The sequence below is a fragment of the Hypanus sabinus genome, chromosome 7 (genome assembly GCF_030144855.1).
Source record: "Hypanus sabinus isolate sHypSab1 chromosome 7, sHypSab1.hap1, whole genome shotgun sequence".
Taxonomy (NCBI): domain Eukaryota; kingdom Metazoa; phylum Chordata; class Chondrichthyes; order Myliobatiformes; family Dasyatidae; genus Hypanus; species Hypanus sabinus.
The window spans coordinates 92,421,546-92,448,644 of NC_082712.1; the positions used below are offsets into that span (position 1 = coordinate 92,421,546).

General features: G+C 45.6%; 1 protein-coding gene across 1 annotated transcript in view; it reads left to right on the forward strand.

Moving 5' to 3' along the window:
- Nucleotides 1–27,099, forward strand: part of LOC132396998 (retinal guanylyl cyclase 2-like) — a 76,480-nt gene that overhangs the window by 18,601 nt on the left and 30,780 nt on the right. Inside the window, exons 4-12 of the mRNA XM_059975193.1 lie at nt 1,191–1,545; nt 2,456–2,540; nt 3,842–3,938; nt 5,450–5,590; nt 9,510–9,590; nt 10,631–10,807; nt 12,526–12,682; nt 17,761–17,910; nt 24,109–24,257. Of these exons, the coding sequence (XP_059831176.1) occupies nt 1,191–1,545; nt 2,456–2,540; nt 3,842–3,938; nt 5,450–5,590; nt 9,510–9,590; nt 10,631–10,807; nt 12,526–12,682; nt 17,761–17,910; nt 24,109–24,257 (1,392 nt within the window). The remainder of the gene's footprint in view (nt 1–1,190; nt 1,546–2,455; nt 2,541–3,841; nt 3,939–5,449; nt 5,591–9,509; nt 9,591–10,630; nt 10,808–12,525; nt 12,683–17,760; nt 17,911–24,108; nt 24,258–27,099) is intronic.

Sequence of the window (27,099 nt, forward strand, 5' to 3'; positions counted from 1 at the left end):
GAGGACATGGATGTGGTGAGGACCTATAAGTACCTAGGGGTGCATCTGGATTACAGACTAGAGTGGGGCACCAAACCAGAAGCTGTGTACAAGAAGGGCCAGAGTCGCCTCTACTTCCTGAGGAAACGGAGGTCCTTTGGAATATGCAACTTCTCCTTCACAAGTTCTACCAGTCTGTTGTTGCCAGTACAATCTTCAATGCGGTGTGGTGTGCTGGGAAATGCCATCAACACGGGTGATGCCAACAGGCTCAATAAACTGATTAGATGGGCTGGTTCTGTTATAGGAGTCAAACTGGACACACTGGAGGCTGTGGTAGAACAAAGGACCCCACTGAAAACACTGGCAATTCTGGACAATGTTTCCCACCCTCTGCATGCCACATTGACTGAACAGAGGAGCACTTTAGTAATAGACTAAGACAACTGTGCTGCTCCAAAGAGTGCTATACAATGTCATTCATACCCTCAGCCATTAAGCTCTGTAATGAGTCAACCTATAGTCGGGGAAATGATGACACCTCTTGTTAGACTGTTTGAGGTAACTTTTGTTTTATTATTTCTTACTTCTGACATTTGTATATCTGTACACTTGTAATGCTACTGTGACAGTGTCATTTCCTTTGCGATCAATAAAGTGTCTATCTATCCTATCTGTCTAATGTATCCCATCTGTCCCACATTATGTATTTATATTGATTCTGGTTTTTTTGTGCTGTATTGGATCTGGAGAAACTATTATTTCATTCTCCTTTACTCATGTACTGAAAATTACATTAAACAATCTTGAATTTTATTGTAATTTATATGTTTTACAATCTACTGCTACAACAAAACAACACTTTTGGGGCATATTTCAGTGACAATAAACCTGATTCTGAGAAACTGATAGTATTAAAGAGAAGAGGGCATGTCCTGGCTGGTGAGAGTCCTTCATGATGGATACTTCCTTCTTGAGACACCAGCTTTTGAAGGTGTCCTCGATGGTAGGGAGGTTGTGCCTGTGCCCGTGATGGAGCTGGCTGACTCTACAACTCTCTGCTGTTTTTTTTCAATCCTGTGCAGATGAGCCTCCATACCAGGCAATGATGCCACCAGTGAGAATACTCTCCACCATACATCTGTAGAAATTTGCTAGAGAATAATGAAGTACCAAATTCTGCCTCTGAACTGATGAGTTGTTTCTGACAGGTCTCGCCACTCTTTGGAACCATTTACAATGCGATTCTCCTCCTGGCCAAGGCCACTGAACTGGCCTACCACAGAGCCAGGTGGGTGACAGGGCGGACGGTGGCCTGGCACGCCGGTGAGATCGAGCTGGATGGCTTTAACCAGCAGCTGCGCACCACCAAGGACGGAGAGGTCCTGGCTGACTACGTGCTGCTCGATACAGATGGGATGGGGAGCAAACTCAAAGCCACACATTCCATCGACCTGGCGACAGGCAGCCTGAAGCCACTTGTGCATCCCATCCATTTCCCATTTGGCCTGGTTCCCAACGCGGATGCCAGCTGCTGGTTTGACGCCAAGGAAGTCTGTGTTGGGGGTAAAGTCACTTCATTTTAACCTTGTGTAATTCAACATTTTTCAGGATGCTGCCTGGATCAGAGAGTATCTCTAAAAGGAATAATACAAGAGAAAAAGAGAGCTGATGGGGTGGTTAAGAAGCTGTATAGTGTGTTGGCCTTTATTAGTCGGAGGATCGAGTGCAAGTGCCATGAGGTAATGTTGTAGCTCTATAAAACTCTGGCTAGAGTAGACCATACTTGGAGTATTGTGTTCAGCTCAGGTCTCCTCATTTTTGAAAGCTGTGGAAGGTGCTAAAGCCAGGTGCTTTAGGGACATTGTAGAGAATTTTAGAGAAGCTCATGGCTAAAAGAAAAAAAATGGAAGGATGTGGAAGCTTTAGAGAGGGCACACAGCAGATTTTCCAGGATGCTAGCTGGACTGGGGAGCATGTCTCTGAGGAAGGTTTTCAGTGAGCTAGGACTTTTGTCTTTGGAGTGAAGGAGGATGAGGGGTGACTAGAAAGAGGTGTGTAAAAAGCATAGATTGAGTGGACAGCCAGTACCTTAGTCCCAGGGTGGCAGTGGCTAATACAAGAGGGCATCTTTGGTAATTGGAGGAAAGTATAGAGAGTTTGAAAGGGCCTGTACTGTACTCCTGGGTCTCTGGCGGTGAGAGGCAGCAGATCTACCCACATTGCCATAGTCCCTGCCTCCCACTTTCTCCTTCTTAGGTTCCTTTCATAGAAACTGAAATTGCGCCCCCCCCCCCCCCCACCACCACCCTTCAATTCCAAAAAGGCCAACAGGGCAAGTTGTGGAAGTTAGGTACAGAAGATCAGCCTTCTGTTTGGTTTCGGCACATTCTGGGTTAAGTGGTGTCTGTAAATGGCTCTATGCTGGAATAAATGAATGTACCTAAAAAAACGATCTTTTGTATCTCCCATCCAGGAGTGGATGCTGCCTTTGTCCTGCTGATTTTCACCCTGGTGTCTGCTGGCATTCTGGTCATGGCAGTACTGACTTACTATCTCAGGTCTGCTCATTCAATCCCCTTCTACCTCCTATAGGTGTATTATCGTTACACGTACCAAGATACAGTGAACAGCTTGTCCTGCACACTGTCCATACAGATCAGATCATTACACAGTGCATCAAGGTAGGACAATAACAATGCAGAATAAAGTGTAACAGCCACAGAAAAAGTGCAGTGCAAGTCAGTGATAAAGTGTAAGATCATAACAAGGTAGATTGTGAGGCCAAGAGTCTGATAACAGTGGTTAGAAGCTGTCTTTGAGCCTGGTGGTATGTGCTTTCTGCAAATCTGCACCTCCCTTATCTTCTGTTGGAGGCATTCCTTGGGTGTTGACTCTCTCTTCTCCATTGATTCTCCCACCCCTCTCAAACATTGTAGCACAGTGTTGTTTAAGCACAGAGACTGCCCGTTGCACTTATGCTAACCCTAATGTGTGTCTACACTGATACCCTGAGCCTGAGCCTGCATTCTCATCATATCCATCAAAGCCTTGCATAAATGTGTCTGTCTAAAGCTTATTGAGTCTATCTGATTACACCACCAAATGCTCCAGATATCAACCTAACTCTGTATTTTAAAAAATTCTTTTATTTCCCCTTCAGAACACCTTTTTCTCACCCTAAAGGTATATTTTGTTGATTTTGTTACCCCTCCTATGGGAGAAAGATTCTGTCTGCCCCAATCTATACTCGTAATTTTATGAGCCTCTATCTGCTCACCCACTGGCCTCCTTTGTTCCAAGGAAAACAGGCCCAATTTCACCATCTCTCCCCATAAAAGAAGCTCTCTTTCCCAGGCAACGTCTGACTTCCTCTGTTCCGGCCTCTCAACCATTCCTGATTTCTGACATCCCATCATTGATGGACAGAAGCACACGGCTGGAGGTGGGAATTGAACTCAGGTCTCTGGAGCTGTGGCCAGCTGGTGGCGTAGTGGCATCAGCGCTGGCTTCTGAGTTCAAATCCAGCCGGCTCCCTTCCACACTTTCCATCCATGCTGGGTTGAGAGTCGTAAAAACAAGAAAGCCTGCTAAAAAAAAACGCCGTCACAACGTCCCGGTGACTCCACTTGGAGTTAAAGGCTTTCTTATTCTTCTCTGGAGGCACTTCCAATCCAGATCCATTCCAATCATCAGTGACTCCAGATCCGACATCTGGCTGTGAAGATGGTGAAGTTCCTGAGGCCTCATCTTCCCAGATAGGCTGTTTGCTCACTTGCCTGGCATTAGGCAGACTGAACCAAGGGGAGGGTTGGCATCAAAGAAACTTCCAATGCTCAATATGCCATTGTGTTTTACACAGGAATCATATCCAGAGGGTTCACCTCCTGAGAGGCTCTGAGAAGCTGCTTCTAAGCATGGATGATTTGGTGTTTATCAACACACAACTTAGTTGGAAGGTAAGAGAAGTCCTTAAATCATTAGCCTAACATTCAGGTGCCACCTTGATACCTTGTGACTTAAGTAGAAGAGATTCTACGGAAGCTGGAAATCCAGAGCAACATGCACAAAATGCTGGAGATTCTCAGTGGTCAGGCAGCATCTATGGCAGGGAATAAACAGTCGAAGTTTCAGGCAGAGACTCACTATCAGGACTGAAAGGCCTGGGCCTTTCCTTTGCCATTGACTCTTCCTTCCCCTTCATCAATGCTGCCTGAGCTGCTAAGTTTCTTTGAGGTCTGTCTTTGGGCCTTCGGGCTTCTGTACCTCCTGCCCGATGGAAGCTGCACACTTATGAAGTGCAATCTGTGGTAAGCGAATTCAGCAAACTTTGGGGCAGCGAGAAAAGGGTGAATTAGGCTGGGTATGACTTAACATGAAGCCCTCACCTGGTTTCACTTATCACCTGTCAAGTTGTGCTACTTCCTCTCCCCTTACCTTCTGGCTTTTGCTCCCTTCCTTTCCCTTCTTGGTCTGAAACGTCAATTATTGATTCCCCTCCATAGATGCTGGCTGATTTACTGAGTTCCTTCAGCACTTTGTGTGTGTGTGTGTTGCTCAAGATTTCCAGCATCTGCAGAATACCTTGTGTCTGTGAAGCCCCACACCTCCAGGTTCAGAACAGCTATTTCATTTCAACCACTGTTCTTGAACCAACCTGCACAGACATAATCACTACCTGAGTATAGCAAAACTACAACCACTTTGTACCACAATAGACTTTTTCTTACATTCTAATTGTGTTTATTCCTGTGTAATTCGTGTTTGATTTATTTCTTTCTTGCAAAAGTTGTGTATCTGATGCTATGTGCCTGTGCTGCTGCTCCTAGTAAGGTTTTTATTGCACCCATGCCTATGTGGACTTGTGTAGATGACAATAAACCGCACTTTGATTACATAATTCCCTTTGCAATGAGAGCAGAGCAGAGACTGGATGTTCTGTGGTGAGTAACTTGGCCCTGACTCCCCAGAGATGCAGGTCAGGATACTCTCCACCTGCCTGGGTTCCAACAACTCTTGAGAAATTTGACAATATCCAGGACAAAGCGACCAACTCGATTAGCACCCCATCCACCCCTCAAATACTTCCTCCTTCCAGCTCTTCAGCTGCAGAGTCCACCATCTACAAAATGCATTGTGGTTCCTCACCCAGGCTCCTCTCTTCTCCCACCGGGAGAGACGAGGGCAAGGGACCAACACCGCCCACAGGTTCCCTCTCCAGTTCCCATATCATCCCAACTGGAAAATATCTCACTATTGCACCACCATCACTGGTTCAAAATCCCTGACAGCACCGTGGGAGAACCTACACCAGGCAGCATGTCATGGAGGTGGCTCAGCACCCCCCCCCCCCCCAAGGGGCAGTTAGAGGTGGGGAATAAATGTTGGCCTTGCCAATGATCTTGACCTAACTATATCAATGGGTGAGGGAGTTAAATCACTTATGGACACTGTTGCTGTCTGCTCCTAGAGACTCAATGGGGAGACCGAGATGAGCGTCAGTGGCAAAAGCATCTCCGACTTCAAAGGTACAAAAACTCCAAAAGACTCCATTTCCGGTAAAAGTGTGATGATGCTCACAGCGGAGAACACGAACTTGGCCATTTATGAGGTGAGACTCTAGCTTTCCATTGCTGGGAGACAGTGGTGTTTTATAACTAGAAACATCCTTCTCTGGTGTCCATTCATTCCCCGAGGATTAGCCCTCCTCCACTACCCCGGTGAGCTATGCCAAATGGGACTGCTTGTCTTCAGCAGAGTCCGACCTGAGACAGGTTTTTAAAGTAATGAGGGCATTCTTCAGTAAGATACAGGAGCTGAATCATTCCCTTTCTCAACCCCATTTCATAGTATGGGATAACATAGAACGGGTCCTTCAGCTCACGTTGCCATCGTCATCATCATCATCATGTGGCGTGTCGTATGACGTGAGTGAGCATGATTGTTCTTAAATTTTTCCACAGAAGTGGTTTGCCATTGCCTTCTCCTGGGCATTGTCTTTGCAAGATGGGTGACCCCAGCCGTTATTAATACTGTTCAGAGATTGTCTGCCTGGTATCAGTGGTCACATAACCAGGATTTGTGATCTGCACTGGCTGCTCATACGACCATCCCATCACCTGCTCCCATGGCTTCACGTGACCCTAATGGAGGGTGGGGGTTATTAAGCAGGTTCTACACCTTGCCCAAGAGTGACCTGCAGGCTAGCAGAGAGATGGAGTACCTTACACCTCCTTTGGCAGAGATGTATCTCCAACCCACCACCCTTCAATTTGTTTATTACTTGTTTATTGAGATACAGCACAGATAGCAGCTATGGAAATAAATAAATAGTTGATGTTTTGGGCCAAGGCCTGTCTTCAGGACTGAAAAGGAAAGGGAAAGATGCAAGTATAAAAAAGTGGGGGTAGGAGAAGGAGCATAGTTCGAAAGTGATAGGTGAAGTTAAATGGGTAGGAAAGGGTTGGAGAGGAAGGAATCTGATAGGACAGGAAAATGGACCATTGGAGAAAGGGAAGGAGGAGAGGACTCGGGGGGAAGGGGGGGTGATAGGCAGGCAAGAAGTCAGAAGTCAGTGGAGAATAAGCCACAATTAAATCCGAAGTGGATACAGACATGTCTCTTTCCTGGAAGGTACGTATGTTTCTTTCTGCAACAGTCCAGTGGGTTCCAGGTCTTTGCTACAGAGACAGGTGTTTTATTTAAAATGTAATGCTCTAGTTAAGATTTCTACTGCTATGCTTTAGGTATTTTTATTTTTATCGGTTTTCTGCAAAAGCAGTGTTTCGTACTAGTAAGAGTGTTTTGACTTTGGCTAAAGGTCCAACTTAGGAATGTTGTGTCAGCCAGTCAGGATTGCCTTGGTACATGGTGTAACTTTTTGCCTGGTGGGATGCAGTGGAAGGTTTGAGAGAGCTGGGCAGGATCAGATTTCTGGAGGACAGTAAGCTGGTTTGGGGTCTTTTGGTGGGAGCTGAGTAGTGGGGTACAAGGGAAGATGCCGCAGAATGCCGACCGAAGGAGAGACCCCGTTGTAAAAAGGCCTTTGCGCATATGAATGGTTCTGAGGAGGAAGTGCCAATACTCCTAAGTTAGCCAGTTCACTCGAGATGGTCTTCCAGGGAAGTTTGAACTGCAGCCAGTGTCTTTCAGCGTGAGTAAAATGATACACCCACCTACTCCGGGAATGAGCTCCAACGTTTATCTGCACGTCAGACTGATTTAACTGGAATGGACCCTTTTGTTTTTCTGTTAGCTGTTTGTTAAAGTTGAACTATTGGTAAATATACTTCCTTAGTCATTGGTGAGCAATAACTGTGCATTAGGGTATACTTAGTCAACCATCCCTATATTCAGTGTTCTTCCCTGCGACATCCCAACGTTCCTGTTTGGTTGAAACCCAAATCATACCAACCCTAGACATATACTGTTTATGAAAGGTGCCTTCTCACTGCTGAGTCACATGGCTGTTAATAGAATTAGCTAATGAGGCAAGTTTGTATACAAGCCCAGTGAGAGGTTGCTCAAAGTTTACTAAAATTCTTGAATACAAATCCGTCAAACCCCTATTTTATGTTCATTCATTCTCGCCTCTAGATATTGGTCCGATGTTAACCAGTGCTCAATGCCACAACTCAGCACCGCAGCACACAACACTGCTGCATGTGTATCACGGCCTGCAGCATTGCAACACACAACAGTGCAGCATGCAGCCCCCCACCAGCCCCAGCACACTGCACCACAGTCACCAATAAATTGCACCTTCAGCTCCAGAAATTTCTCCCACAGGTGATAAGCTGGGTGTGTCATAATAATCTCCTCATTTTCTGACCTCACATAACCTTTTCAATGTTCCTTTCCAAATCCTGAATCTCATTAAGAAGCATCTGGATTTGAATCGCCAAGCCATAGTGAGCTGCAGACCAAGTGCTGGTAAATTGGATTAGTGGAGATGGGGACTGAGTGGTAAACATAAGCTTGTTCGGCGGAAAGGACTTTTTTAAGTACTGTATGACTAAGGCTCTTTATATTTGCTGACCCTGGATCTTCACTGTACTCTTTGTACAGTACTGCTCTGTTGGGCTGAAGGGTCTTTTTTATACTGTACAACTAAGGTTCTCTGTGACTCCTGACTGCACTCTTTGCACTGCACTGTTGATTTTGTCCATCTCTATATTTATTGTTGGTCCCCAGCAGACTCTCAGCTCTAACTTGAGGCTCCAAGTAAGTGTTTGTGTGACAGTGGCCACACGCTGATACACTGCTTTGTCAGGCAGGTTAAACCAGGAGAGGGTAGTCAGCAGGCCTCATACCCTGGTCTTTCCTGGCCAAGCATGTGAATCGGCTCCGGCCGACTGGGCAGATGAGATCTACAATGAGATCCAACGGCCAGGTGGTGGGTGGTATTGCAACACTCTGTGGAGAGCAAAGCACTGAGGATGTCACGGTCATCCAGGGACAACCCAGGTTTGAGCTGCTTGTTCATACACAGAACACAGAATTCTGAGGTCAATGGAGTGGAACTGTCCACTTCTAATAACTCTCCCACGCAAGTTTCCTGTCCTCGTTGGACACAACAGACAGCCACCATGTACACTGTTTAATCTGAGTCTCACCTGAGCAAGCACAGAATTAATTCGCAATAGTGCGTGTGACAATCTGAACGTGCGAAGTATCACCTCGCACCCTAGTGCGTCAGTGTGGAGTTTGCATGTTCCCCACCCCCGTGACCATATGGGATTCCCCCCCTCCCCCCTGTCACCAAGTACCTAGCTTCCTCTCGCATCCCAATGACATGCTGGGTTGGATAATTGATAATAGGAATACATGGAGAGTTGGTGGACTTGACTGTGAGAGATGAGAGATGAGAGCTTGAAATCTGGTATGGACTTTGGTATCGGGATTAAAAACTTTCTAGCTACACATATGGTGATGACGGGCATGAATCCGGGACGTGGGGAGAAACTGGAGCACCCAGCGGAATCAGTCCCATGTGGTCACAGAACCTATGTCCACACACACAGAAAAAGAGGCATAGTCACACACTCACAGAGACACGCACACACTCACAGAGACATGCACACACACACACACACACACACACACACACACACACACACACACACACACACACACACAGACGCAGACACTCACGCACTCACTCACACTCACAGACACGCACACACACACACACACACACACACACACACACACATATACACACACACAGAGACACTGACACACCCTGGCAGATACACACACACACACACACACACACACACACACACACACACACACACACCCTGGCAGACACAGTCGCTTATAGACAAGCAATGCCAGAAGTTGGGATCAAACCAGGGTCTCTGGAGCCCAAGAGCTGAAAAAGCAGACTTCCCCAGAGCAGGAGCTGGCGTTCATATTGATGAGTGAACAGGAAGGTCACTCGCAGGGTACAGCATGAACTAATTGGGCTGAGTGACAGTCTACTGTGCATCTAATGATCGGTTTATCCTGCTGTATGTTTCCTATAGGGGGACTGGGTTTGGCTGAAGAGGATTACAGATGGGTCCTTTGTCGAAGTCCGATCAGCAACGAAGATTGTTTTCTCCAAGGTGTGTTCCTACAGTCTGCAGGTTATCAGGAGGAGGGTAGGGCTTGTGGATTTATTTACAATGGGTTATTTCTGAGATCAGCAAAACTAGTTCATAGTGGGCTCAGTTCATCTGCATCTCTCCACCTCCTGTTCCCCATACCCTTCCCCACCCCCTCGCATCCAAAATCACCTCATTCACCTTCCATCCATCACTTTATCTGTCCCCAACTTCTGATTATCTTCTCCCCTCTACCCCTCCTGACAGATGACTTGATGATAGAGGTATATAAGATGGAGTGGATAGCCGGAGAGCCAGTGACTTTTTCTCAGTTCAAAGTACATATATGTCACTATATACAACCCTGAGATTCATTTTCTTTTGGGCATACTCAATAAATCTATAACCATAACAGAATCAGTGAACGACCCCACCAACAAGGCGAACAACCAGTGTGCAAAAGACAACAAACTGTAAAAGCAAAAAGAAAGAAAAAATAAATAATAATAAATAAATAAGCAAATGTCAAGAATGTAAGATGAAGAGTCTTTGAAAGTGAGCCCATAGGTTGTGAGAACATTTCAGCGATAGGGTGAGTGAAGTTAACCCCTTTGGTTCAAGAGCCTAATGGTGGAGGGGTAATAACTGTTCCTGAACAATAGACAATAAGTGCAGGAGTATGCCACACAGCCTTCAAGCAGCACCGCCATTCAGTGTGATCATGGCTGATCATCCACAATCAGTACCCCGTTCCTGCCTTCTCCCCATATCCCTTGACCCCGCTATCTATAAGAGCTCTATCTAACTCTTTCTTGAAAGCATCCAGAGAATTGGCCTCCACTGCCTTCTGAGGCAGAGCATTCCACAGATAAACCTGGTGGTGTGAGTCCTCCGGTACCTCCTTCCTGATGACAGCAGCAAGAAGAGAGCATGACATGGGTGGTGGGGTCCCTGAGGGTAAGGGTTAGATTGATCTCAGAGCAAATTAAAAGATCAGCACAATATTGTGGGCTGAAAGGCTTGTGCTGTGCTGTAATGTTGCATTTCCTTTATCTCTGCAGCTCCAGCAGATGAGACACGAGAACGTGAATCCGTTCCTCAGCCTCTTTGTCGACTGCGGTATCCTTGCGATTGTCACAGAGCACTGCTCCAGGGGGAGCCTGGAGGATCTCATCACAAATGGGGATCTGAAACTTGATTGGATGTTCAAATCATCCCTCCTGCTTGACTTGGTCAAGGTAACCCTCCTCATTTCTTGCCCGTTCCTCCTCCCTGTCCCCACCTCTCAGCCATTGCACTGTGCTGTGAGAAAACCCTCTTCACCCTCCCCTGAAAATCTGAGGGGAAAAAAATCAAAAAATGCTGGATCTCAGTGTGGTGGAGGCAGTTCAGGTGTGGCTTCAAAGAGTATTGGCTAAAGATGTAGTGGAGAAAATTTGCAAGGGGACTGTAATGTTCTCGCTCAGCGTGTAAGATAACGCTGAGCTAAACACCGAGTTAAACCTTTGTCAATGACGACAGGATCACAGTAAGATTAACCATTTACTGTTCACTCTTCCACATTAACGTATGATGAAAACTGTTGATAAAACAATACAAGATTTGTACAGCAGTTGTTTCCTTCTTAATATTACATTTACATCATAAATACTTGCAAAGGTAAAACTACAACAACTACATTACATTAAAGTGCAGCATACAGTCAGAATCTACCTAAGCCATTGACTGCTTTAAATACACTTCAACGCAAACTATCCACAACTCTTTAACTAACGAAAACATAAACATTATCGACCGTCGTTACTTTTAACAGTATCGGCGTTAACATTTTAATTCAACATATCGATTATCTCATAACTCACAGAGTTGCCTTCACTATGTTTCTGGTGCGTAGAGAGAAAACGTTGCTGCTGCTTGTGCTCGCACATGTCTCGATCCCCACCTTCCTGTTTCTCCAAACTGGTATTTTCCCACAAGACGCGACGAAACCGGATGTGACGTCATCGCATGCCGTGATATCTCACAGACAATGAATTTACGTTAAACAATCCTAACTTTAACTAGAATGCTAACAAACGAATTACTAAGCGAAAATATTATAAACTAAATAACGTTTGCAAGAATAACCCTGGGAATGAAAGGCTTAAGTATGAGGGGCTTTTGATATTTCTAAGCCTGTACTTGATAGTTTATTTTATTCATTGAGATACAGTCCTTCAGGCCCTTCGAGCCATGCTGCCAGCAATCACCTGATTTAATCTGAGCCTGATTACTGGACAACTTACAATTAACCCATCAACCGGTACGGCTTTGGACTGTGGGAGTGAAAACTCATGCGGTCATGGGGAGAATGTACAAAACTCCCTATAGGCAGCAGTGGAAAATGAACCTGGGTTGCCTGTACAGTAAAATGGTGTGCTAATCACCAAGCTACCATGCCCAGAAGATGAAGTGGAGGCGGGCAGGGTGGGGGAGGCGGTGGAATGATATCTCTTCGAAACCAAATAAATACCGAAAGGCCTGGGGAAAAGTCTAGGACCAGAGGGCACAGCCTCAGAGCAGAAGCACATCCCTTAAATTACTTCAGTCAGAGAGTGGTTGATCAGTGGAATTCCTTGCCATAGACAGCTGTGGAGGCCTAGTGATTGGGTGTATTTAAGGTAGAGACTGATAGGTGGACACAGAGAATCTGCAGATGCTGGAAATCTTGAGCAACACACACAAAATGCTGATTTCCTCCAGTATTTTGAGAATTTGAGAACAACTTGATTGGTTGAGGTTAGAGGTTAAGGGTTACAGGGAGCAGATGAAAGAATCAGGCAAAATCGAATAGCGGTGCAGAGTTGATAGGCTGAATGGCTTAATTCTGCTTCTAGGTTCCAGCCACGTACCAACTTTTTGACCCAGAATTGTGTGCAGCATGTTGGGGGTTTACAAAGGTGCCTTCTCTCCGCAGGGCATGAAATTCCTTCACCATCGAAACCTGATTCATGGGAGACTGAAGTCCCGGAACTGTGTAGTGGACGGCAGGTTTGTGCTGAAGATCACGGACTATGGCTACAACGAGCTGCTGGAAGTGCAGAAGGTCACTTGGCTGATGCCTAGCCCAGTGGGTAAGATGCTTTCAATTTCATTCAAACATGTCCACAAGAATCAGCCATTCCCAACTCCATCTGTACACTAGAAAGCAGCTGAGGTAATCAAACCCCTCCAACCTCAACATCTCTATACTCCGTAAACATTGCACTAGTAGTAGGCAGCCGCCGATCCCAGGGGACCATGGGTTTGTGCCTCTGGTGGACTCTGCCTTCTCCAAGGGACAAGCCCGGGCAGGAAGATTTGAAGAACCAGCTGTTGCCCATGCAGCGTGTTCCCCCTCTCCACGTCACTAATGTAGTCCAAGGGAAGGGCAAGCACTGATACAGCTTGGCATCAGTCATTGCAGAGATTGCCAGAGTGAAGTTGTAAACAACATCAAGGCCGCAAGACAGTGGAAATTTAATATCAGAGTTTTCCTTCTCCCAGGTGGACTGCCATCCAAGGATGACACAACCCCATGTGCCCAAAGCAACTGAATTTGAGGGGCCAGTGGTCCACTTTTGCCCCTTCACTTGCCACACCTGAAGTCCAAGAGTTGAACTTGGTTGTCAGAGGCTGTTAGATCCACACGCCATTTGGAGCACTTTATAGATGGTGGGAGCTTAGCACACCCCGTTAGCACACCCGGTTATTTGTTCTGGCTTTTAGTGTCCTGCACCTTTTGCTGGATGGCAGCGGGTCAAACAGGGAGTGGCCGGGGTGTGTGGTGTCTCTGGTTATGATGACTGCTTTCCTCCTGAGTCTGTTGGAATAGATGGTGTCGTCGGTTCCGGTGACATCATCGTCGAGAATGGCAGCTTAAGTCACTAGCTCCTCTGGAAAAGCACCTATTAAGCCCCGTTATTCCATCAAATATAATATTTTTCAAAAACTATTTGAACTGAAAAGAGGGGCAAGAATGGGGAAAAGGAACAGAAATAAAAAAAGTGACACTGCGGAGCCTGTGTCCGAGCTGGAGTGCAGCGAGCGGCTCTCTGACCTGACAGCGTGCAAGCGAGGCGGCTACTGGGCCTCATTCAGGCGAAGCGGCGAATATTTTCGAAATCCTGAAAGAAATGATGGAGGTCCAGAAAGAAATAAAGCAGCAGCTCCGGGATATTAAGGCAGAGCTCACCAGCGTTAATCAAAAAATAGCGGTGGCAGAGACTTGAATCGAGAAGGTGGAAGATGGTGTTCAAAATGTGGAACGGATACTGAGTAAGACAATAAAAATATTACATCACCAAGAAGGTAAACTGCTTGACCTGGAGGGAAGATCACGGCAGAAAAATATCAGGATCTACAACGTTCCCGAAGGAGTGGAGGGCTCGTCTATGAAGGAGTTTGTCGAAAAGCTACTGCGGGACATGCTGGATCTTCCCTCTGTTATGGAGCTGGAAATTGAGAGGACGCACTGCGCACTGGTTCCGAAACCTACCCAGGACAGAAAGCCACGCTCTATAATAATTAAATTCCTTCGGTACAGCACCAAGACGCAGATTCTACAAAAGACCTGGGGTAAGAAGAGAGTGTTTATCGACGATAAATTAATATATTTCGACCAAGATTACCCCCCCCCCCCCCCCCCCCCGCGGTCCTGCAGAAACGCAAAGAATACTCTGAAGTAAAGTGAGTACTAAAGTAAAATAAGATTAGATTTCAAACTCTGTACCCTGCTAAACTTAAAGTGTTTTATGACAACGGGACACGGTTGTACCAGACGGTGGAAGAGGCGACTACAGACATGAAGGCCAGAGGTTTGCCCGTCAGTGTCACCAAAATGAGGGAAAGCCTGACTGAGGAACTGTCCCGCTCTGCTTGGGAAATAGTGTGAGAATCAAGAAGGCAGGAGCCGGAGGAGGCCGAGAGAAATATATTGGGAAGAGACCGGGAGTTTCCCAAAGTCCGTCCTCACCCCCTTCAGAAAAGCCCCTTAGCTAACTTTTAAAATGTTGAGAAGCTAGATGAAAGCAAAGGTACATGGTGATATACCTATCTCGAGAAATACTTATTATAATGTGGATTTTATATTACTTAGTTGTTATTCTTTATTCGCTCACTTACTCCTTTTTCCCCACCAAAATGAGAAAAAAATATATATATATATACACATATGTAATGTGTGTGTGTGTGTGTGTGTGTGTGTATGTGTGTATATATAGGAGGAGTACACGGAAATCTTTTCTGTGTAATGGATTTGTTCACTGACTTTTATGAATACTGCAATGGGGGTCCGAAACTCACAAGTAGGAAGGGTTAACCCCCACAGCTAGACATTTCCTCTAGCTCAACACAGGGTCATCTACTAGAGACCTCAGCCTTGGAATCACACGTTCGTTGCCATTTTTGTTATTATCTGCGTTTCTTGGTTTGTATTTGTTCAGGGAGTAGATCGATTAAGTTTTATTCTAATTTCAATGATACATTGACAAATAAATACAGATGGCTAAGGACAAGGTAAAATTCATTTCTTTTAATGTCAATGGGCTATTAAATCCAATCAAACGTAAGAGAATTTTATCCAATTTGGAACAATTTGATTCATACTGGGGAAAATGGTTTAACTAAATAATGCCTCATAGGCCTGACTTTATTCTCACAAATCAATGAATCTATTGTAAAAACAAAAGTTCACTCCCTACTTGTACATAGTTCTTCCCTTTTGCTTGTTTTTTCTCTCCTCTCTCTTCCATAAGTGTGTACCTCAGATAAATACTTTGTGGAGATTTGTGATATATATGATTATATGATATATAGGTACAATGTCTGAAATACATCTTATGGAAATGTTCGTTTGATGATGAACTTCAATAAAAAAAATAAATCACAAAAAAAAAGGAATAGATGGTGTCCAGTCCTGGGATCTCCATCTGGCCTTAGGAATTGAATGTACAACTATAAAACATCTAACTGTACAACACAGTGGAGGCCCTTCAGCCCATAATATTGCGCTAATCTTTTAACCTACTCTAAGATCAATCTAACCCTTCCCTCCCACCTATCAAAGCATATCTTAAATATCCCTAATGTACCTGCCTCTACCATAACCTCTGTATAGCGGCGATCCATGCACCCAGCATTCGTGATCATGGTCTATTCATGACCTTGATTGTTCTTGGCAAATTTTTCTACAGAAGTGGTTTGCCATTGCCGCCTTCTGGGCAGTGTCTTTACGAGACGGGTGACCCCAGCCGTTATCAATACTCTTCAGAGATTGTCTGCCTGGTGTCAGTGGTCGCATAACCAGGGCCATCTATCACCTGCTCCCATGGCTTCAGGTGAGGTGGTGGGGGAAGCTAAGCAGGCACTACACCTTGCCCAAGGGTGGACCTGCAAGCTAGTAGAGAGAAGGATCACCTCACACCTCCTTTGGTAGCGACACATCTCCAACCCGCCACCCTATGCACCCACCACTGTGTGTCATCCCCCCCTATAGTTTCCTCCAATCACCTTAAGTTAATAAATCACAGAGGTGAGAGTGATAGCCCTCAACATCAAGGCAACATTTGACTGAGTGTGGCATCAAGATGCCCTAGCTGAAGTGGAGTCAATAGGAATTAAGGGGATAACCCTCCGCTGGTTGGAATCATACCTGACACAAAGGAGGATGGTTGTGGTGGTTGGAGGTCATCCTCAGAACATCACTGCAGGAGTTCCTCAGGGAAGTGTCCTAGGACCGACCATCTTCAGCTGCTTCATCAATGACCTTCCTTCCATCATACGGTCATAAGTGGGGATGTTCACAGATGACTGCACAATGTTCTGCACCATTCATGACTCCTCAATAATGAAGCAGTTCATATCCAAACGCAACAGGACCTGGACAATATCCAGACGTGGGCTGACAAGTGGCAAGTAATATTTGAGCTAAACAAGTGCCAGGCAATGACCACCTCCAACAAGAGAGGCTCTAACCATTGTCCATTGACATTCAGTGGCATCACCATCACTGAATTCCCTACTATCAACATCCTGGGGGTTACCATTGACAGGAAACTGAACTCGTCTAGCCATATAAACACCGTAGCTACCAGAGCAAGTCAAAGGCTAGGAATCCTGTGGTGTGTAGCACACCTCCTGACTCCCCAAAGCCTGTCCACCATCTACAAGGCTCAGGTCAGGAGTGTAATGGAATACACACCATTAACATGGATTAGTGTGGCTCCAGCAACAGTCAAGAAGTTTGACAACATCCAATACAAGGCAGGCCATTTGATTGGTTCCCCTTCCACAAGCATCCAATCACGCTACCATCAACGGACAGTTTCAGCATTGTGTACTATCTACAAGATACACTGCAACAATGCACCAAAGTTCCTAAGGCAGCTCCTTCCAGACCCATGACCACTACCATCCAGAAGGACGAGAACAGCAGATACCTGGGAACACCACCACTTGGAAATCCCCCTCCAAGTCATTCACCATCCTGACTCGGAAACATATCACCGTTCCTTCATTGTCGCTGGGTCAAAATCATGGAATTCCCTCCCTAACAGCACTGTGGGGGTACCTACACCTCAGACTGCAGCGGTTCAAGAAGGCAGCTCACCACCACCTTCTCAAGGGCAATTAAGGATGGGCAATACATACTGGCTTAGCTGGCAATGCCCACATCCCATAAATGAATTATTTTATAAAAATTGCTCCTCATATTAAGCCTTTCCACCCTGGGAAAAAGTCTCTGGCTGCCCAATTGATCAGAGGCTCTTATCATCTTGCAGACCTCTATCAAGTCACCTCTCATCCTCCTGCTCTCCAAAGAGAGAAGCCTAGCTCACGCAAGCTTTACTCATCCTGCATTCCGTGTTTATTTTCTTGGTGCAACCACAATGTTCTTAAGTTTGAAATGATGTGCCTGGATAACACTCAAGCAAAAGTTTTCCCCACTGTATGGCAACACTAAACTGGATCTCACCCTCTCCCCTCTTTCCCTCTCAACCCCCCCCCCACCTCCCCCTCTCCCCCACCAACCCCTCCTGCCTCCCCATTCCTCCCTCCCCTCCCCCTCCACCTCCCTCTCTCCTCTACCCCTATCCCTTTCCCTCCTCCCCCTCTTCCTTCCCTCTCCTGTCTCCCCTCACCCATTCTGTCCTCTTCTCCCTATCTCCCTCAGATCGGCTCTGGACAGCACCGGAACTTCTCCGAGACCCCAGTCTGGAGAGAAGGGGGACGTTCCGGGGGGATGTCTACAGCTTCTCCATCATCATGCAGGAACTGATCATTCGGGGACCTCCATTCTCCATGCTGGACCTCAGCCCCGCCGGTAAGGCCAACAGGGGAGTCGGGCGGGGGAAATATACCACCACACCTGGACCTTCCTTCCTCGGGAATCACTCAGAAACCATTCACCACCTTTCCAAAGCTGGGACTTCCCAAACCTCGCTCCGGATTTTATCTGCAACTCTCCATGACAGGCATCCCAATTAGTACACATAAAGACCCCTCAAGCAGCTGTGAGAGTGACTTCTTCCAGTGCAAATGACCCAAAGCATTGACTATCTACTTCTCCCTCCAGAAATGTAGAGTATCTCCACCATTTTGGGTGTTGCTTCAGATCCCAGAGTCTATTGAATCTTGAAATCCTCACTCCAGCATCCAGATTCCTACCAAATATTGAAAGGCCTAGATAGAGTGGATATGGAGAGGATGTTTCCTACAGTGGGAGAATCCAGGAGCAGAGGGCACTTGTAATGTATGCCTAAAACTTCACACAGTATGTTAGAAAGGATGTGCCGGCATTGGAATTGGAAAAGGTCCAGAGGAGGTTCACAAGAATAATACTAGGTGAAAGGGTTAACATATGAGGACTGCGCTCTCTGGAGTTTAGAAGAATGAATGAGAATCTCATCGAAATCTACCAAGTACTGAAAGTCCTCGATGGAGGACAAGATGGAACAAAGTCAGCATGAAGGGAAAATCTTGCCTGACAAACCTGATGGATAGATAAAGGGGATGCAATGGATGTTGTGTATTTGGATTTTCAGAAGGCCTCTGACAAGGGACCACACATGAGACTGCTTACCAAGTTAAGAGCCCATGGTATTACAGGAAATTTTCTGGTTAGAGCATTGGCTGATTGGTAGGAGGCAGCGAGTGGGAATAAAAGGATCCTTTTCTGGTTGGCTGCCAGTGACTAGTGGTGTTCCACAGGGGGCAATGTTGGGACTGCTTCTTTATACGCTGTATATCAATAATTTAGATGATGGCTTTGTTGCTAAGTTTGCAGATGATACCAAATTGGTGAAGGGACAGGTAGTGTTGAGGAAGCAGATAGGCTGCAGAGGGACTTAGGAGAATGGGCAAGAAAGTGGTGAATGAAACACAATGTTGGAAAATGCAGCGTCATGCACTTTGGTAGAAGAAATAAATACGTAGATGACTTTCTAAATGGGGGAGAAAATCCAAAAATCTGAGATGGGAAGGGAAGTTAACTTGCAGGTTGAGTTGGTGTGACGAAGGAAAATGCAATGTTAGCATTCATTTCAAGAGGTCTAGAATACAGGAGCAGGGATGTGATGCTGAGGCTTTATAAAATACTGATGAGGGCTCATCTTGAATATTGTGAACAGTTTTGGCTCCTCATCTAAGATGTGCTGGCATTGAAGATGGTTCAGAGAAGGTCCACAGGATGATTCCAGGAATGAAAGGGTTATCAAATGAGGAACGTTTGATGGCTCTGGGTCTGTACTTGCTAGAATTTAGAAGGATGAGGGGGGGATCTCATTGAAACCTTTCAAATGTTAAAAGACCTAGACAGTGTAGATGTGGAAAGGATGTTCCCCATCTTCTCATGCTGACTTATTCCCCCTTTCCCCTCTCCCTCCCCCTTTCCCCTCTCCCTCCCCCTTTCCCCTCTCCCTCCCCCTTTCCCCTCTCCCTCCCTCTTTCCCCTCTGCACTCTCCCTCTCGCTCTGCCCCTAATGACATTTCAATGGTCAATGCCTGTTCTAAGGTTAGGTCTCTTTTGGCCAGTAGCCTTTTTTGAGTGCTTTGACTATGCATGGCACAGCCAAGCCTGTCCCTTAATGCATAGGAAGTCCATCTCTAAAGTCACAGTTCTGGGAAAGTTTGCGCAGTTCTGCAATGTATTTAGAAAGGCTTTCATCTTTTGATTGTTTCCTTTCATAAAATCTTAATCTCTCAGCTATTACTAGTGGTTTAGGGCTCAAGTGATTTTGTAAAATTGTAACAATTTTGTCAAATGTCTTGTTTGCTGGCTTTTCAGGGTTACTAGATTGCCTAAGAGACTGTACATCTTGGCCCCATTAAGCTAAGAACCGTGCATATTTGCTTTTGCTCCTCCATGTTATTCACTTTACAGTTCAATTCAACTCTCTCGATATACGACTCCCAGCCTTCATTAGTGCTATCAGATTAATCAAGTTTCCCGACTGAAGACATCGCCAAGTCCTTGCGTGCTTGTTGGTGTCTGTGACAGCCTTCTCATGCAGTTTAACTCTTGTCCTTTGTCCTATAACTGTCGGTGCAGTTTCTGATATTCTTTGACATTCAGGATCGTATTCATCACCAATTTGTTGTGTCTGTGCACAATGAAAACACGCACGTGGTGGTGGGGGCTTTTACTGGTGTATTCACATTGGAGTGAGAGAGAGAGTAATGCACATATCTAAACAACTGCGTGTGCGCAGACAACAGATCAAAGGTGGGGGGCCATTGATCTAAAAGAAATAGATCCATACATTACAAGAAATAACACCTACTCCTCTCTGACAGTCAACATAGGCACATCTCAAGGATGTGTATGTGCATAGCTCTACTTTCTCTTCAACCATAACTGTGTGGTTAGGCACGGATGAAACCCATCTACAAATTTGCCAAAGACATAACTATTGTCAGCAGAATCTCAGATGTTGATGAGGGAGTGTACAGGAGTGGGTTAGATCAGCTGGTTGAATGATGTTGCAGCAACAACCTTGCACAACGTCAGTAAGACCAATGAACTGATTGTGAACTTCAGAAAGAGAAAGACAAGGGAACACATTCCAGTCTTCATTGATGGATCAGAAGCAAGATGGCGGCACGACACAGCACACAGCAGCCACTCCAGGAATGAATATCTGTTATCTGTGAGTAGGGGCCGTGTACAATCCTGATTTGATGGAGACGGACGTGTGAAGCACGGAGGAACATCTGGTGAAACTTTTGAAATGCCTGTTTCGCTACCGCTGCTACTGTGCGATCGGAGAAATCTCAGGGAGGAAGGCCCCGACTCCTCAGCTTTGCCTGTTGCTTGGCGGCTGGTGCCGGGGTCGAAGTGCTCGGTGTCGGAGGGCTGGTCGGAGGCTCAAAGTTTTCGGACGGACTCGGCAAGCTGCGGTGCTGGAGATTCATGGCAGGAAGAGTTTTTCTTCCTTCTACTGTCTGCGTGAGATGATGGGCTGTCGGGACTTTGAGACTTTCTTTTAAACTGTGCCATGGACTGCTCTCTATCAGATTACGGTATTGCTTTGCACTGTTGAAACTATGTGTTATAATTATGTGGTCTTTGTCAGTTAGTCTTTTATCAATTATGGTATTGTCTGCACTGTTGAAACTATATGTTAACTATAACTATATGTAACTATGTGGTTTTGTGTAGGTTTTGTAGCTTTAGGTTTGTTTGATGGGTTTGTAGTTCCTTTCCAGGGAATGTGCTAAGACAGTAGTGTGATATCAATACACAGCAGCCTCTCCGGACTCTGGATTGGGGATTACCAAACATTATGTGGTTTTTCTTGTGTGGTCTGTTTTGTGCTTTTTCGTGATATCATTCCGGAGAATGTTGTCTCATTTTTTAACTGCATTGCATTTGTGGTTTATTAATGACAATAAACTGGATCTGAAGTGGAAAGGGTGAGCAGTTTCAAGTTCCTGGGAATCAACATCTCAGAAGATCTATCCTGGGCCCAGATATTGATACAAATGCGAAGAAGGAATGTCAGATATTATATTACATTAGGAGTTTGAGAATATTTGACTCTCACAGATGTACGGTGGAGAGCATTCTGACTGTTTGCATTACTATCTGGTACGGAGTCAATGCACAGATCACAAGAGGCTGCAGAGGGTTGTAGACTCAGCCACCTCCATCACAGGCACAACCCGCCCCACCATCGAGATCATCTTCAAGAGGTGATGTCTCAAGAAGGGAACATCTATCACTAAGAACCCTCATCTCACCATCCAGAACATACCCTCTTTCCATTACTACCATTAGGGAGAAGTTATAGGACCCTCTATGTTTTAGGAACAGCTTGTCCGCAGCAGATGTCAGTGATAGTAAGCCTGATTCTGATTCTGAATCGAATGAAAACCAACCAGCCAAACAAAGCATTGTTGCTCTGGAGCCAAAGTGCAAAACGAATATACAGTCACACACAGCACATATCATCACACTTGCATGCATTCAATCCATATCTCTCTGAATTGTTAGCTGATATACATCTTCTGATTTCCCTTGAAGAAACATATTTTTGCAGGTTTTTAAATTGCACAATATGTCTTCTTTTGTAGATTGATTGTTTGTCAGTCTTTGTTTAGAATAGTGGTCACCAACCTTTTTAAGCCCAAAATCCCCTACCTCGGCTGTAGTGAAAGGCGAGATCGACCTATTAAAATTGATAAGTTATGCGCATGCGCACAGCAGCAGAGAGGACCGGAAGTAAAACCCCACAACCTGGAAGTAGAAACACCAGGGGACACCACCCTTTTTTTTGCACCACGGACCCATTTAATATTGACAATATTCTTGCGGACCGGCTGACCGGGGCGGGGGGGGGGGGGGGAGAGGGGGTGGTGTTTAACATGACCGGAATACAGCAAACCTTGAAGCAGGTTCCTTATGTCCAATTTATTCCTCAATTTAGTTTACGTGGCTTTCAGCACTTGCTTCTGTCCTGCTTGCTCACATTTTTTCCATTCAAAAAAGTCGACCAATTTGTCTTTAAGTGCAGGGTGCATGGATTCAAGGTACAGAAGCAGTTTTGAGGGCTTCATTGCCTCATTAGACAGCCTCCCACCCGCCCGCTGCCAACCAAACGAGGAGTGTGACAGGATTGATGCACCATCAATAACTCTGAGACGTGGGTTAAGGTAGGCTTTTATTGGCTGGAAGAAAGCACAAGCAGCAAGTGACCACCACACAACATCCTGGAGACTGAGGGAGGAGCAGTGCCTCTAAACGCCTTTATACCAGGGTCTGTGGGAGGAGCCACAGGAGCAGTCAGCAGGGGGCGTGTCCAGACAGGTATATGTAGTTCACCACAAGGATGCATGCCCATCTCCCCTTGTAGGATCTATCGGCCGACAAAAGTTTGGCTGGAGGGATGTCTTCAGTCCATCGCAGCGAGGTAGCTGCTCTGCTACTGATGAAACCCAGAGCCCAAATTAGGTCGTCTGCGAATATTTTAGCACCGGCTTCCAGGCCAGCAGCAACGGTACTTCCCACCGACCACGCGAGGCAATCCAGTGATCCCTGGCGCGAGGGCATCACTGCGTTTCGGCGACTGATGACCTCGTGTGGGTTCAGGTTCAAAAGTGGGCGTGACAAGAAATTAGGAAAGGTGCAGCTGACTCATATAGTTTCATATTGACAAATCATATCATTTCCTTGTGGCCCAGTGATTGGGGACCACTGAAGTACACTACTGACTAAATCGTTTAAAAAACAGCTCAGATTGTACTTCCAACTTGAAGCCTTTTATGTGTGCTAATTTTATTTGAATTACACAAAATACTTTTGTCAAACTTTCAAAATAAATCAAACAAGGAAACATAGTAACTATCATATCAAACAGGCCAGAGTTGTCTTTCTTTAAGAATATAACAATACTTCACACCTTTAATTGTAAGTTTCATTATTTTATTTTTTTCAACATGAAAAATAAATGAATGAAAATTGACTGTTGCACTCAGTGTGATGACTGGGGCTGAATACTTTCTGCCGGTTCCCTGAAATTTGGCTCATAACTACAGACAGCCAGTCTGAGACAGTCTGTGAGGTGTCTGTCAGTAAGACAGCTACAATACTTAGATTTAATAATTTTCATCTGTGAAAATGCAATTTCACACAGATAAGTTGACCCGGAGTAGGCACTGACTTTTAATGCAGATAGGTGAGATGAGGAAACTTCTCCCCGCTGACAAGCCCCCAAAAGTCACCATCTGTTCATCTTGCTTTAAGCTCGATGTCATTTTGCAAATCAATTATTTCCATTTCCGTAACACTTGGCACACCAAATACTTGCTGGAATTTGGCTGCTATCTGTTCTATATCGATCGGCAGAAATGGATTTGGAATAAATGCTGCAACACTTCCTTTAAGAATCTGCACAGTGATGATGCTTTTGCTGTGCAAATGTTTCCCGAACCACACCACACAGTACTTCCTCTGACAAAGGAGGATTTGCCCTGGAATCAGGGTGCCAGCATCCCCCAGCGATTGATTTCCATCTTGTTGCAGACATCGTGAAGAAGGTGCAGAAGCCTCCCCCTCTGTGTCGGCCCTCCGTCTCGGTGGATCAGGCCCCTGTGGAGTGCATCCAGATCATGAGGCAGTGCTGGAGCGAGCAGCCAGACAGGAGACCGACCTTCGAGCAAATCTTTAACCAGGTCAGATTCAGATTCATTTCAAAACATACAATGAAATTTCTCATTCTGCTGGGCGCGTCCTGCAAGTGTCGACCAGGACAGGGTCTTTGTCCTCCTGCTCCACCCTTAATCCTTGTCTTCCTCTGGGAGCACATCATTAGATCTATCCCTCAGAGTCATAGAATGGTGCAGCACAGAATCCGGCCCCTCAGTCCACCTCAAGGCTGAGAGTGTGCATATCGACTCTAATCCCATTTGACCCATGTCTCTCTCCACCTCTCCTATCGAAGCACCATTTCAAATGCCTTATAAATGTGAACACAAGAAATTCTGCAGATGCTGGAAAGTTGGAACAAAATGCAACTTTGTTCCAAAATGCTGGAGGAACTCAGCAGGTCAGGCCACATCTATAATAAACAGTCCACATTTCAGGTCAAGACCCTTCATCGGGACTGGAAAGGAAGGGGGAAGATATCAGAATTAGAAAGTGGGGAGGGGGAGTGTGGGAAGAGGACAACCTAGAAGATGATAAGTGAAGCCAGTTGAGTGGGTGGAGGGATGGAGTTAGAAGCTGGAAGGTGATAGGGGAAGGGCTGAAGAGAAAGGATTTTGATAGGAGAGGAGAGTGGAGCATAGGAGAAAGAGAAGGACACGGGGGGGGGGGGTTGATAGGCAGGTGAGGAGAGGAGGTAAGAGGCTACAGTGAGGAATAGAAGCTGGGTTGAGGGGGAATGGATTACCAGAAGGGGAAATCGACCTTCATGCCATCAGGTTGGAGGCTACCTAGACAGAAAATTAGGTGTTCATCCTCCAACCAGAGAGTGGCCTCATCATGGCAGAAGAGTAAGCCATGGACTGACATGTCAGAATGGGAATGGTGATAGGAAATAAAGTGGCTGTCTACCAGGAAATTTCACTGTTTGCGTAGTTGTATTTGCCTCTACCACCACCCCTGGTGATTATGTCTATACACATGAAACTGCAGACACTGGAAATCTGAAACAACACACACAAAGGAGGTGGACGGACTCAGCAGGTCAGGCAGCATCTGTGGAAGGAAGTGGAAAGTTGCCATTTCAGGCCAAGGCCTTTAAATCCGGAATCCAGTCCAGATAAAAGGTTTCGACCTAAAATGTCACAAAAGCTGATGACACAAAAGTAGGGATGTTGTGAATAGTCTGGAGGGTTGTCAGAGGTTATGTGTGATATCGATAGGATGCAGAACTGGGCTGAGAAGTGGTAGATGGAGTTCAACCCAGATAAGTGTGAAGTGATTCATCTTGGTAGGTCAAATTTGAAAACATAATATAATATTAATTGTAAGACTCTTGGTAGTGTGGAAGATCAGCAAAATCTTGGGGTACATGTCTGTAGGACACTCAAAGCTGCTGCATAAGTTGACAGTGTTGTTAAGAAGGCTTATGTTGTGTTGACCTTCATCAACCGTGGGATTGAGTTCAAGAGCCGTGAGGTAACATTACAGCTGTATAAGACCTTGGTCAGACCCCACTTGGAGAACTGTGTTCAGTTCTGGTCACCTCATTGCAGGAAGGATATGGATGCTATAGAGAGAGTGCAGAGGAGATTTACAAGGACGTGGCCTGGATTAGAGGGCATACGTTATGAGAATAGATTGAGTGAACTTGGTCTTTTCTCCTTGGAACAGCAGAGGATGAGGAGTGACTTGATAGAGGTGTATAAGATGCTGAGTGGCATTGATCATGTGATCCAGAGGCTTGTTCCCCGGGCTGAAATGGCTAACAAGAAGAGGCATAGTTTTAAGGTGCTTGGAAGTAGGTACAGAGAAGATGTCAGATATACGTTTTTTACACAGAGAGTGGTGGGTGTGTGGAATGTACTGCCAGCGATGGTGGGAGAGACAGATATAATAAGGTCTTTTAAGAGTCTCTTGGATAGATGCATGGAGCTTAGAAAAATAGAGGGCTTTTGGTAGGGAAATTTTAGGCAGTTTCTAGAGTAAATTACATGGTCAGCACAACATTGTGGGCCGAAGGGCCTGGAATGTGCTGTTGATTTCTGTGTTCTATGTTAACTGCCTATTTCCCTCCACAGATGCTGCCTGACCTGCTGAGGTCCTCCAACACTTTGTGGGTTTATTTATACGGACTCTAAAGACAGCAGTAAATTTGATCTTGATTCCCATAACAAATAGGTTTTCAGTAACTGAACTTCCACACCCTCTGTCACTGAAGAATATATGCCCCTCAGATCACTCTCGCCTCTCACCTTGAACTTGTGTCCTCTCGTTCAAATCTCCCCATCTCTCCCAGAGAGATTCTGACTACACATCCCATCCAGTCTCCTCATATCCAGCCTCATGTGTCTGCAATTTTCCAAACAATTACCTGCCTTTAAGTACTTATGATCCATCCTTCACCACCAAAATTCTAGAGGTTCACCACCCTCTGTGAGAAGAAATCCGGACGGTATTGGTTTATTATGGTCATATATATCTAGATACAGTCTTACATACTATACGTACAGATCAGATTAATGATCCTGGGGGTTAAAGGGTTAACATGTGAGGGTACTCGTTGGCTCTAGGCCCATACTCACCAGAGTTCAGAAGAATAAAGGGTGAATCTCACTGAAACCTATCCAATACTGAAAGGTTTAAATGGAGAGGATGTGGAGAGGATGTTTCTTATAGAAACATAGAAAACCTACAACACAAGACAGGCCCTTCAGCCCACAATGCTGTGCCAAACATGTACTTTAAAAATTATCTCAGGTTACCCATAGTCCTCAGTTTTTCTGAGCTCCATGTACCTATCCAGGACCCTCTTAAAAGACATCATATCTGCATCCGCCACCATCACCGGCAGCCCGTTCTGTGTCCTCA